Source organism: Coenobita brevimanus, chromosome 95 (assembly GCF_032717465.1).
Source record: "Coenobita brevimanus isolate Jiangsu-jjx chromosome 95, ASM3271746v2, whole genome shotgun sequence".
Classification (NCBI taxonomy): domain Eukaryota; kingdom Metazoa; phylum Arthropoda; class Malacostraca; order Decapoda; family Coenobitidae; genus Coenobita; species Coenobita brevimanus.
Window position 1 is genome coordinate 33,486,856 of NC_137048.1, and position 14,142 is coordinate 33,500,997.

The window sequence follows — 14,142 nt, forward strand, 5'->3', positions numbered from 1 at the left end:
GGATTCCCTCAGTTTTCCAACAGATACTTTTGCATAGCCAGTATGTGAAACAGAGGGTTCTCGACAGTCTCATATAGATGTCTTAACCAAAAAAATTTACTCTGACATTATTGAAAGACCTTGAATCACCATGTTTGTACCTGTCTGACTATTTTATCTATCTGTCTGTCTGTCTGTCTGTCTCTGTCTGTCTCTCTCTCTATTTGTGACACACACACACACACACACACACACACACACACACACACACACACACACACACACACACACACACACACACACACACACACACACACACACACACACACACACACACACACACACACGCACGCACGCGCGCGCGCGGATTAATTGACGGATGCACTATGTATATGCTTTGTGAAGACTGGCTTGCACTTGCCTGACATGGTTGTGCAGCTGTACTTTACACGTTCAGGTAGGGTACCATACATTATCGTGGCAGTGCTACCTTGGAGATGGAGTGAGAAGAAGTAGGCAGCAAGTCGCGTGGAGGGATGAAGTTTATAAATTTGCTGGTGTGAGATAGAACAAACGAAGTAACACAGAGAAGGCACGAATCAAGAAAGTTAAGCAATGGAAGTTACACAGGAAAGGACCCAAGTGAAAAAGCAGAGTCCTTTGTCCTGTTCTGCAGGGTACTTGTACATGTATCACTAGCCTATAATTGTAATCTTTTAAGAATGTAACATTTATACGGTATGTCGCGATTCAGTATGAGTGCAGTCCGTGTATAAGTAATTGTAATTTCTCAGGGTCATTTAATTTGGAACTCTGGTAATGGATTTATGTGCTTTCCTGTTTCAAGAGCAAGGTTATGTTGACAGTGATTTGTGCAGGGATGCTAATGTTGTTATAATATGGTTTTAGATGAAGAAACCTGCATGTTCACCTCACATACCTTTTCTAATTAACATTGTTTTTGGTCAGGACCCGTCGTTCGGGCGTTGGCAACCTTGACGTGTGCGAGGCCGCCTCCTCAGTGTCACTTCGACCGCGTTAGAGTGAGGTGTTTCGCTGCTGCGCTCCGCCATCCCACCCCCTCACGCCTTTATACACGCCCACCACGCCCGCATACCCTTACCCACAGCCCACCAGACCCCACGCCAGCCCGGTTCAGACTCCTGCATCCCGCCTACAGTGCCGGGAGGAGGTTATAGTGCCCAGTATGGTGTTTCAAGCGGACTGACATTCCCACCACGAGGTAAGGATGCACTATACTTCCACCGTATTGATTCTACCTGTTTTGTGAGGTGTAGTGTGATTTTATGATGTAATGTGAGGTTTGGCGGAGGTGAAATGTGCTGCGAGAAGGTTGATGCGAAATTCTGTATAAATTAAAGGTGCTCTGTGAATTATGGAGCGGTGTGGGATGGTGAATAGGTGAATTACTGTGATGTTAGTTGAAATGCTGTGAAAATTAATGCATAGGTGTTAGGTATGGTGAGGGCAGGTAGATAAGGTGTTACTTAGTATGGTGAAGTATTGTGATGCGGAAAATTGAGGTGGGAGTAGATGCAGGTATGATGAGCATTTCGGGGTAGATATTGTGTGGTATGGTGGTGTGATGGAGGGTATAGTGGTGTTAGGGACGGTATGTTGGTGTGCAGGAGAGAAGGTATGGTAATGTGAGGGAGGGAAGGTATGGTGGTGTGAAGGACGGTGAATATAGTGGTGTGATGGAGAGTATAGGGAGAGGAGGTATGGTTGTGTGATGGAGAGAAGCTATGGTGGTGTGAGGTAGAGAAGCTATGGTGGTATGAAGGGAAGTTATTGTGGTATGAGGAAGGAAAGGTATGGTGGTGTGAGGGAAGGAGGGTATGATGGTGTGAGGGAAGGAGGGTATGGTGGTGTAAGGGAGGGAAGTTATGGTGGTGTGAGGGAAGGAGGGTATGGTGGTGTGAGGGAGGGAGGGTATGATGGTGTAAGGGAGGGAGGTTATGGTGGTGTGAGGGAGGGAGGTTATGGTGGTGAAAAGGAGGGAGGTTATGGTTGCGTGAAGTAGAGTATGGTGGTGTAAGGGAGGGAGGGTATGGTGGTGTGAGGGAGAGAAGGTATAATGGTGTGAGGGAGGGAGGGTATGATGGAGTGAGGAGGAATATGGTGGTGTAGAGAGGAAGGTGATGGTGTGAAATTAGATACAGTATAACCATAGCACAAAATAGTAAACAGGCAAGCTAATGCAGGGGTACCTTAACCATAAGTAAATAGACCTGGAACATTGTGAATTATTATGTCCCTATTTCTCTCATATTTCAAACTCACTCCGCATATACATCACCCATACTTTAATTTACTTCCCCCTCCATTTTTATTAAGGTTAAAATATCACCCTGCTAACCTTGTCAGGGCTTCCTCTCCAACCCCCTTCAGTATGACGCCTTGCTACCGGGAGGCTGTTTAAAGCTTAGTTAAGACTCCAAACAGTGAAAGGGTTAGAAGTACAGTAAGGTATTCCAGGAACCTATTCTCTACGAGTTTTGTTTTATTTTAAGCGGCTATTGCTAACGTGAGATGATTTTAAGCTTAGGAGAGACCTTTCATAGTGTAAGGGATGAAGCTTTCACGAACCCCCTTCATTTAAGGTGTTTCTCACGTCATTTTTGTTGTCGGGTGATATTTTCAGCGTACGAAACCCTCCAGTGAGAGGGTCAATGATACCGGTACCCGGAATTGTAGTAATCGATGCCGGAGGTTACTTTGCAGTAGGAGCCTTTCACAGGTACGATAATAATGCAATTTTGGGTGGTACGATAACACTGGAATTTTTAGTGGTACGATAACAGTGGAAGTTTTAGAGGTCCGATATCACTGGGATTTTTAGCGGGCCGATAACTGAAATTTTTAAAGTTCCGATAACAGGAAGTTTTGGAGTTCCGATAACTGGAATTTTTGCGGTCCGATAACACGAATATTTAGATGTCCAATAACACTGGAATATTTAGATGTCCGATTACACTGGAATATTCAGTGATACGATAACACGTGATTTTTTTGTGTGGTATAATGACACGGAAATTTTCAGTGGTACATACATGGAAATTTTCAGAAGTACGATAACACTGGAATTTTCAGAGGTACAAACGTTAATATTCATCAGTACCAAGGTAATATTTTACTTAACGGTAGACGATTGAATACGTCTGAAAGGAAATCTACCTGATTTTAGTATTATTATTATTATTATTTTTCCGGCCTACAGTGGTACATAAAACTAAATGTTGTAATGGGTTATATACATAAATAAGTAAACGTTAATGAGTTAGAGTTTTAGGTATAGGTAGGGTACATTTATTACTATTATATGTCATGTTTTCCACACTTTTTACTGTAATAACTTCATAAATTGATACCTATATTAATAAGTTCTGAATCTAGGTATACTGCTTCTCCATTTAATAAGGAGTAATAAATATGACTATCATTATAATTTTACTGTAGCTACTCTTATTACTGATATAATTTAAGATACGCCTTCCCTTGCGTCACCTGGAATTTTAATTACAGCTGCACTTGTTAATAGTTTTAATTGTAGAAAAAAAGTTGCAGTTATTTACGAGTTACAGAACTGGATGTAGCTAAATATATTGATGAATTACAGTGTATTTTTAGGTATGGCCACACTTGTTAATGTGGTTTTAGATGTGACAATTTTTTTTTTTAGTACCGGTATGTCTTGGGATTTTGAACTGCAGATGCTTTGTCTAAACCTTCACAAATCAAGACAGATGACACAGAGATTCGGGCGTGAACAAAATCTTGGCCAACCCGCTCATTATGAGAGGTATTTCCAAAGCTAAAGAACAGCCTTTGATGGTAGCCAGAATTAGATAATAATAATAATAATAGTAATAATAATAATAATAATAATATAATAATAATAATAATAATAATAATAATAATAATAATAATATAATAATAATAATAATATAATAATAATTATAAACTACTACTACTACTACTACTGACTGCTACTAATAGTTTAATCGAAGTGTAAGGGTTAGCTGAGATTGTTTCTAACCCTTTATGCACAAGAGGTGTGAGTTGAATAAAATCGTCTGGTTACCTGAGACTACTGAAGATCTTAGTGGGGGATCCTTTCCTAGCCTCATTCAATATACAAATTTCCCTGAGCTAAATAAAATCGTATATCGGTATCAAATATAAGGTAAAATAAGACGAAGTTACTGAAAGCCAAATAATATCGTCACTCGGCATCAGTAAGGTGAAATAAGACGAGCGAATTATTTTTAAATGTGCTTAGTTAGAGGTGGCAGATGTTAAGTGATGTGTTTAGGTAGAGGTGGGAGATGTTAAGTGATGTGTTTAGGTAGAGGTGGCAGATGTTAAGTGATGTGTTCAGGTAGAGGTGGGAGATGTTAAGTGATGTGTTTAGGTAGAGGTGGCAGATGTTAAGTGATGTGTTTAGGTAGAGGTGGCAGGTGTTAAGTGATGTGTTTAGGTAGAGGTGGCAGGTGTTAAGTGATGTGTTTAGGTAGAGGTGGCAGGTGTTAAGTGATGTGTTTAGGTAGAGGTGGCAGATGTTAAGTGATGTGTTTAGGTAGAGGTGGCAGGTGTTAAGTGATGTGTTCAGGTAGAGGTGGCAGGTGTTAAGTGATGTGTTCAGGTAGAGGTGGCAGGTGTTAAGTGATGTGTTCAGGTAGAGGTGGCAGGTGTTAAGTGATGTGTTCAGGTAGAGGTGGCAGGTGTTAAGTGATGTGTTCAGGTAGAGGTGGCAGGTGTTAAGTGATGTGTTCAGGTAGAGGTGGCAGGTGTTAAGTGATGTGTTCAGGTAGAGGTGGCAGGTGTTAAGTGATGTGTTCAGGTAGAGGTGGCAGATGTTAAGTGATGTGTTCAGGTAGAGGTGGCAGGTGTTAAGTGATGTGTTTAGGTAGAGGTGGCAGGTGTTAAGTGATGTGTTCAGGTAGAGGTGGCAGGTGTTAAGTGATGTGTTCAGGTAGAGGTGGCAGGTGTTAAGTGATGTGTTCAGGTAGAGGTGGCAGGTGTTAAGTGATGTGTTCAGGTAGAGGTGGCAGGTTAAGTGATGTGTTCAGGTAGAGGTGGCAGGTTAAGTGATCCTCGTCCCTTGAGGAGAGAGAGTCAGGTCTGGTGTCTATCCTTGGTACAGTATTGTGAGACACCCCCTTTACTACCATTAATTTTTTGTTTCGGGGGAGTTATTTGCAGATGATACTAAGTGCATGAGCTTTATTTATTTATTTATTTTTTTAACTGAAGGGGTTAGGTGTATCCATTTTGTTACTGGAGGGGTTTGATGTAGCCCATTTTTTTTTTTTTTTTACTGAAGAGGTTAAATGTTGCCTTTTTTTCTTTTACTGAAGTGGTTAGAAGAAGCCTTTTTTTATTATACTGAAGGGGTTATATGTAGCTTTTTTTTTTTTCTTTTACTGAAGGGGTTAGATGTAGCTTTTTTTTTTTTTCTTTTACTGAAGGGGTTAGATGTAGCTTTTTTTTTTTTCGTTTACTGAAGGGGTTAGATGTAGCTTTTTTTTTTTTTCTTTTACTGAAGGGGTTAGATGTAGCTTTTTTTTTTTTTCTTTTACTGAAGGGGTTAGATGTAGCTTTTTTTTTTTTCGTTTACTGAAGGGGTTAGATGTAGCTTTTTTTTTTTTTTTTTTTTTTTTAATTTATGGTTTTTATTTAGGTTTTTTTTTTTTTTTTTTTTTTTTTTTTTTTTTTTTTTCCGTTTACTGTTGGGGTTTTTTGTATTTTTTTTTTTTTTTTTTTTTTCGTTTACTGAAGGGGTTAGATGTAGCTTTTTTTTTTTTTTTTTTTCGTTTAATGAAGGGGTTAATGTAGCTTTTTTTTTTTTTTTTTCGTTTACTGAAGGGGTTAGTTGTAGCTTTTTTTTTTTTTTTTTTTTTCGTTTAATGAAGGGGTTAGATGTTGCTTTTTTTTTTTTTTTTTTCGTTTAATGAAGGGGTTAATGTAGCTTTTATTTATTTTTTTTCGTTTACTGAAGGGGTTAGATGCAGCTTTTCTACCAAAGGGATTACTTATAGCTTTTTTTTTTTTTATCGAAGGGGTTAGATGTAGCTTTTTTTCTTTTACTGGTGGACTTAGATGTAGCTTTTTTTTTCTTTTCTTTTTTTATTATAGCGGTTGGATGTAGCCTTCATTAACCTTTTCACGATCTGAACACTTCCGCATTGGTGATTCAACTCTGAATCCCATAACCCAGCTGGATAAACTCATAGGCTTTAGCTGAAATAGACTTCCAGAGCTGTCCAAACCACGAGAGGGTTAATATCACGTTAATTAGTAGCAGTAACACACAAGAGGGTACAAAGGTGTATTGATTCTTAATAAATCGCTATGGAAGACGTGTTACATGTATAAATTTCCAGCTGTTCAAGATGATAGGAACAGCAGGCATACACATAAAAGACACCTGACTGAAGAACATTTTCAAATCGCTCGTCCTCGTTTCCAGACTCAAAGACAAGGCAGTGTAAAGATGGTTATTTGATCATGTGTACGTATTTTTCGAGCCGGAGGGGTTAAAATGCAGGCTTCATTAACACTTTCAAAACGAGAGGCCTTTCCTGTGTCGAATAAAATCATTAGCAAGAAGAGCGAATAAGCTATGATTAAGACGTCACCAGATTGAAGGAGTCAGCGTCGTGACTTCCAGAGCCACCATCACACCTGGAAGTAATGGATATGTGATGTGCGAAATTTTAAGCTTTTTGTTTTGTTCTTTGGTTCTGAGTTATAAGCCGTGCAGCCTGCTAGATTTGAGAAATATTAAGGGGACGTCACACATCGCCCCGTTTATCTCCTAAATCTAAATGGAATGTTGATGTAAGAAGAGAAAGGACATGGTGCCCTATTCTTGTCGGCTAAGGAAGCTTCCTATCACCTCTTTCTAAGCGACTTATTCTGCTTATTACACCCCTTGTTTGTTATTTAAGTAATTCTAATGCCAGCATACTCATCGTAAATAACGTACAAAATTATATTAACTAGCCATACCTGAAAATAAATCGGTAGGGAAGAGATGCTAGGGAACCTCCTTAAGTGACGTGAGTACGGGTCATGGTCTAATGAGCTAGTTTCAAAGGTATGGGGTCGATGGTAATATTGGAAATCGCTACTTCATTAAGCTACAAGAATTTTTGAAAAGTTGAAGAACTTCAGGATAATGCATAATGTCCACGATGAGTTGCTACAAATCCACCCTCATTCCATCATTTCATCCCCATACACACCATATACACCCATCCTTATCCACCTCCAGTTTGTCAGTTCATCATTCCTTTCCAGTCCACCTTCATTCCATCCCGGCCCACCATTACCATCTTCTCCTTCCTTCATTTCATTTTCATCTACATCCATCTTATCCTCCTACGGTCCATCATTCCATCCCAGTCAGCATACAGTATAAACATCCATCTTATCCACTATGTCTTTCATGCCATTCCAGTCCAACATACACATCCATCCAATCCATATCCATGCAGTACTTCATTCTGTAATTCAACACACACATCCATCCAGTCCACCTTCATATTTTGAGAATAGCATATCCACGTCCATCTTATCCACTAACAGCCCATCCTTCTGTCCCAATTCACCTTCAGTTTTTCATCCCCTCCAGTCCACCTTTAGTCTGCTCCATCTCATCCATCATATAAATCTCGATTTTATCGTTCGTCCATTCCATCTCTACCCACATTTATCTTATCCACCCTCTGTCCTTCATTCCATCCCTGTCGACCTACTCATCTTATCCTCGTTATGGGGTAAAATGACAGGAATCTAGCCTGCTGACTTGCTCACTAACCTAATTACGTCTGGGCTAATGGCTGGAACTACTACCATAATTAAGCTTAGTCATGCAACAAGTAAAACAGCTGAGCCCCTTCATCCTAGCCACAACCTCCTTTCTTCCTCATATTCCATCCAGTCTCTGCTCCATCCCATCCACAGTAGTCCTTCATTGCATCTTAAATCCACCTTCAGTCCTTCACTCTAAGAAATCTAAAATTTTTATCTTATACATATTACTTCATCCCGCTCCATCCTATACCGTATACAGGGTCATCTTACTCACATTAATTCCACCCTAATCTACTTTATACTCTTGCATTTTATCCACATTCATTCCATCCCATTTCACTATACACATTTCGATTTTCCATTCCAAGCCAGTCCACCTGTCCGTCTATCCTCGTAATGAGTTAAAGTGACGGTAACCTCTCCTGGTGACTGTTGTTCATTAACTCAATTACGTTTGGTCTAATGGGAGGGACTATTGCCATAACCCATTCAGTCCGGGTGACGTCCTTTATTAATGTATTCCTTCTGCGGCCAGATTGTTTTATTTAACTTGGGAAAGGCCTCTCGTATTGAAGGGGTTTATTAAAGTTCTATTTATCTCTTTTGATGTGAAAAGTCTGTCCCGAGTAAAATCACCAGGCAAGAGTAAAATGAATAAGACGTCCTTGGGCTCAATGGGTTAAACCAGGCAAAAAGGAAAGCAATTCAACACGTTCACTTCGATGTCTTTAATTTAATCATGCTTCTCCCTGATGGAATTATTTTTGTCTCGTTGTAGCGATTGCAGTTTTCACATATGATTGCTTTCCCAGTGTTTGTTTAGTTTCAGTTTTGTGATTTAAAAAAAAGTAAATCCATCTCTCATTTGTGCAGTGTGTAAACAGTTCAGGGCCCAACAATAAACCTAGGGCACTCCAGCAGCGACGGGTGTGCATGGTGAAGACGTGACATATGTTATCATTTGGTTTCCTGTCACTTCGCTTGTTGCTCATCCGGTTTTACACGTTACCAGCAACACTGCTTATTTGCTCTAGTCATTGCTTTAGCTTCACTTTAACTTGTCCCAGATACACCGTCCCTTTTGCTGCTTACTTCTCTATAGTTCAGTGGCAGAATAAGACAATACTACAGCCCTGAACCTTTTCTGCAGCACTTCTTCGTGACTAGCACCATATTTTAGTGCTAATCTAGCTACCGCACTGCATTTAAGATGGAGATAACAATTTTAGTCCTAACTGAAGTGACCAGAGTATAGCATGAGGCACCTCTGTCTGTCTGTCTACCTGTATCTGTCTGTTCGTCTATCTGTATGTATGTATGTATGTATGTATATAATATTTAATGCTTTCTGCGTACTGGGGTATACGAGAATGCATAATATAATGTTGTCTGTAACTCATGATTATGGAATATTTCACTATAAAATTAGAGTAAATTACAGAGGGGGAGGCGGGGAGGAGGGACAGATAATGAGTGACTATGTGTTTATTTATGTTTGGGTTGTGTACAGGTGAATGGTTGACAAACGACTATAGATAGATAAATAGGCAGGTAGGCAGGCGGAGAGAGAGAGAGAGAGAGAGAGAGAGAGAGAGAGAGAGAGAGAGAGGTACGTGGAAATCGTCTAGTTTGATGAATTCTCCAAAGTCGGTGAGATTACAGTGTGCTGACGTTCCACTTAATCTGTTCCCGTGTGATTACCTAATTCTCCATGTTTATTTAGCCTTTTCTTTTTACTTGCGTGCTTTTTTTTTTTTTTTTCCTCAGTTAATATTTGATCGTATGAAAATGGATTGTACATTTCAGTTACTGGCGAACTCGGTGCATTGTTATAATAATAATAATTATTATTATTATTATGATTGTCGTTGTTGTTGTTATTTATAATGTTACTGCTTTTGTTTTGATTATTGTTACTCTCTTATCTGAAAGTTTGTTTGTTCAGCTTCATCGCTTGATTTATTAACGGGCGATTCCTTCAGCCTTTCAATTCGATTATTTTTTTTGTACTTCCCAGCTATCACTGTCATTTATATTAAACTTAGGGTAGAGTTGGAGAGGCCACTTACAGTAAGGGTGTTAGTGAAGGCCGTCTCTAACCCTCCCCCCAATTTTGAAAAGTGTCCCAAGCAGAATAGGATAGTTTGGTGGGAGCAGAAATTTAAGGTACACAATATAGTACTGAAGGGGCTGGATAGCTGAGAGAGAGAGAGAGAGAGAGAGAGAGAGAGAGAGAGAGAGAGAGAGAGAGAGAGAGAGAGAGTTAAATCGATATCCTTTCGTGAGAGATCAACCTTTCATCTGTAGCTCACGAATTAATTATAGACAGGCTAGAGGAAAAGAAGAATATTGATGCAGGCTAAGACTCTCTCCCCTTCTCTCTCCTCTCTCTCTCTCTCTCTCTCTCTCTCTCTCTCTCTCTCTCTCTCGGGTAACGTAGACGCTGAAGCAACAGTTGAGTGGACGGACGAACGAAGGCGCAAGTGAGAGAATATTTGAAAGCTATAAGGAGAGGGAAGAATTCACACATACTGCAAAAAATACTGACTTCCGTGGGACTTATTTCTAGTCGCCTCGGACTTATCGTAACGCCTCTTCCTCAGCGAGTTATTCTGCCTCTTTAATACCCCTCTTTATTGATTTATTTTGCCTGGATTTTTTTTAGTGGTCAATCTTGCCTGGCTATATCCTTTTCATCGGTTGGTTTGCCTCTTGATTATCCTAACGATTTATTTTGCGTATTTTTTTTTTTATTCTGACGATTTATTTAGCCTGTTATTTTTTTTATATCTTCCTGTACAGCAATTTAATGTTTTTTCAGTTCCATTTTTAACGATTGATTTGCCTCTATCGTTTTCAGCGGTTTATTTTTTTCTATTTTGTATCTTATCGGTTGATTTTGCTTATCTTTTATTCTCTTTTTAGCGATTTATGTAGCCTATTATTTGTTATCCTCCTGGGTTCGACTCAGGCTTATTGTATCGGTACTTGAAGTGTTGAAATAACTTAGAAAAGAAAATGTAAGTGTTATACGCATAATAAATAGCTAGAGAAGAGGTTTTACGCAATCCCAAAAATCACGCAGAATGTGACCCTAATTCTAACCAAAAAAATGTGCTCGAAGCCATCTTGAAAATCAGAAGGAAAGTCAGGTGAATATTTTAGGATGAAATTGAAAAGATGAAGAGTGTTATGTGCTTATGAAAGTAATACAAGGACTTGCGGAAAAATATACTGCCTATATCAGTGCATGTGTGTATTCGAAACAGTTTAGGAAGTCAGTGGGAAATAAGAGATGAAGGTAATTTTAGAAGGAAACTGAAATGATAAAATGGTGCTAAAGTATGTTTTTGGAAGTATTATGGCACCGAAATTAGTATAAGAAGTAGTGGAAGATGTTAGAAAGAATTATATGAATAGAATATAGTTTGATATCACAGGGACCTGGGATATCCCTGTCAGAGTTCTTAATTTACTTGATCATGTCTAGTTAGCAGTACCGCACCTAACTTTTCTTCTCTACGCCATATGACCCCACCCCCACACCGCATGACATCACCCTCACACTACTTGGCTCCACTCATTGCATCACCTCACACTACTTCACTCTGGATTTCCCTACCTCATGATCTTACCTTCACACTGCATGACTAACCTTTCACTGCATCTCACCCTTACACCTTCTTGCACACTTCATGACCCCCGTCTCACACTGCATTACCCCATCCTCCCGCTACCTGACCTTACCCTCACACTACATGACCCCCACCCTCATACTGCATAAAATGGTGTCTCTAATTAATTTACAACAATAATGGAGTGTGAGGCATTTATATAGTTAGGAACAATAATTACATCCATCAGTAAGCGGCCATTGCAGTCTATAAAAACGCCATATTTAAAATCCACATAATTAACCTGGCACAAACACATCATTATAATTACAACAAAACACACACACACACACACACACACACACACACACACACACACACACACACACACACACACACACACACACACACACACACACACACACACACACACACACACACACACACACACACACACACACACACACACACACACACCATTCGCCATTCATTAAAACTGGACTCCTCCCCGATAAAGGCGGTCAATAGAAGGCGGAATAATAATGGCAGCGGTGAGTGAAGGGATTCCGGGTATATTCTGTGCAACACAAGAGAGTGATATCCGAAATCGATGTATTGCAGTGTTGTCGGTGTGGGGATGGTGGTGGGGGTGCGGATGGAGAGATGTGGTGGTGTGGTGGGGGTGCGGTGAAGAGGAGATGTGGTGGTGTGGTAGGGGTACGGGTAGAGAGATGTGGTGGTGTGGTGGGGGTGCGGGTGGAGAGATGTGGTGGTGTGGTGGGGGTGCGGGTGGAGAGATGTGGTGGTGTGGTGGGGGTGGAGATGATGCGATGAATTCGTTTGGTGGTGTAGAAGGAATGTTGCGGTGTCATGGTTGATGTTTTTGTGATGATGTTGAGAGGATGTTGTGATGTGGTGATGGTGATGGATGTTACGGTGGTGGAGGTGGGTAGTGTGGTGTGGTGATGGTGGTTGGTGTTGTAGGGGGGTGATTGTTGAGGTGAATGTTGTATGGGTTGTGATATGGTGATGGAGGTGGATGGTGTGATGTGATGGTGGTGGTAATAGTAGTGTTGTACTGCGGGGATACATTGTAGATGAGATGTTATGTGACAGTGATGATGGTAATGGATGTTGCCTTGTGTGGTGTAGTGGGGATATTGTGTGGTGGTGGTGGTGGTGGTGGTGGTGGTGATGGTGGTGGTGGTGGTGATGGTGGTGAGTGTGGGTGGAGGAGGAACGGGACCATTTATTTCTGCTATGGTAACCTGGTCAGACCTTTTAGTACTGTTGCTCTTGCATTTTTGTACTTTCGTACGTGATTCCAACAGACGCTTCTCATCTCAGGAAAGACCCATCGTACTGAAGCGGTTTAATAAAGACTATGTTTAACTCCTGCAGTTCTAAAATCTCCATCAAGCCGAAAATAAAGTCTGAAGGTAGCAAGAGTAAAATGCCATGGATGTCATCGGAGCAAAGTGGTTAACCATCGTCTCCACGCAGAAAGAACCGAGGAATGAAAACCTGGAGTATATTCGTCTCTTCTTAAGAAAGGCAAATAGAAGAGCACAGTAATCAAGGTCTGTTAGTTTAGAGGTGTTTGAACACACTGAAATGGCAAGACTTGAGGGCGTAGGTGTGGGGAAAACCGACTCTGTGAAATAGGCCTGTTGCAGAGTTGATCAGTTGAGTGTATACATGATTGACTGAGAATATCGGCTAACTCTTGCAGTTGACAGTTCGAATGGAAACGGATGAGAGTGTGAGGCTAAATGGGCACTGCGCGCCATACATAGAGGAAAAGGAGGTATTCACACAGATGTTTAAAGTGTTCAGTGTAATCTACTAGGCAGTAGACAGTAGAGTGATAGGACGTAGCAACTACTAAAAGCATATAGCTTGAACTAGCCCAGCATAATCTAAGGTGACATTGTTATATAACTTCATGTAATCCGATCTTACCTGACCTAAATAACTTTTAATTCTCGTGCTACGAAAAGCCTACAGAGGATGACTACGCGAATTTTTAAGGTCTTTAGTAAGATGACGTCATGCTTGCATTTTTGGTAAGACCAGATGATTATATGCTGCTTAATGAGACCCCATATAGTGTTTGGGTTAGATCTTCATTAGTCCTTCATTACAATTACCTGAATAATTATTCTTGCCTCTAGACAGCCTTATTTAACATAGGGGAAACTAAGCTTAATCTGTAGTGATTCTAATTTCATCATCATCATCATCATCATCATCATGACTGTTTTTCTCACCTAAAGATACTGTGAGGTAGGATCCAGAAAGAAGGAAACATAAAGTACGAAAAATGTTAGAACTCTCATATTCCAGCCACACATTCATTCACACTCTGTACAAGTCCCCTGAATCTTGGCTCCATCTCACAAGCCTGACCAAACATAGCTCCTTTTAATGTAGGCCAATGCAACCTAATGAAATCTAACCAAGCCTGATATTATTTAATATAGGCTAACGCAACTTGATCCAACCCCCATTTAACCTTATCAAGCCTAGCCTAACTTCTTTCAGCTTGGTGTAACTTGATCTGCTTATTTTATTTAAGGCCCTACTGGAATCTAACCAGGCCTGATACAACTTAATATAGGCTAACGTAACGTGATCTAATTCCCATGTAACCTTATCAAGCTTAACCTAACCTCGTCCAGCTTAACATGACTTCTTACCCCAGCTT

At 40.3% G+C, this 14,142-nt stretch overlaps 1 protein-coding gene across 1 annotated transcript in view; it reads left to right on the top strand.

Annotated features, from left to right (window-relative positions):
* Positions 1 to 14,142, top strand: part of LOC145413281 (uncharacterized) — a 114,049-nt gene that overhangs the window by 38,477 nt on the left and 61,430 nt on the right. The window contains exons 11-12 of the mRNA XM_080283010.1: positions 949 to 1,016; positions 1,109 to 1,222. Of these exons, the coding sequence (XP_080139136.1) occupies positions 949 to 1,016; positions 1,109 to 1,222 (182 nt within the window). The remainder of the gene's footprint in view (positions 1 to 948; positions 1,017 to 1,108; positions 1,223 to 14,142) is intronic.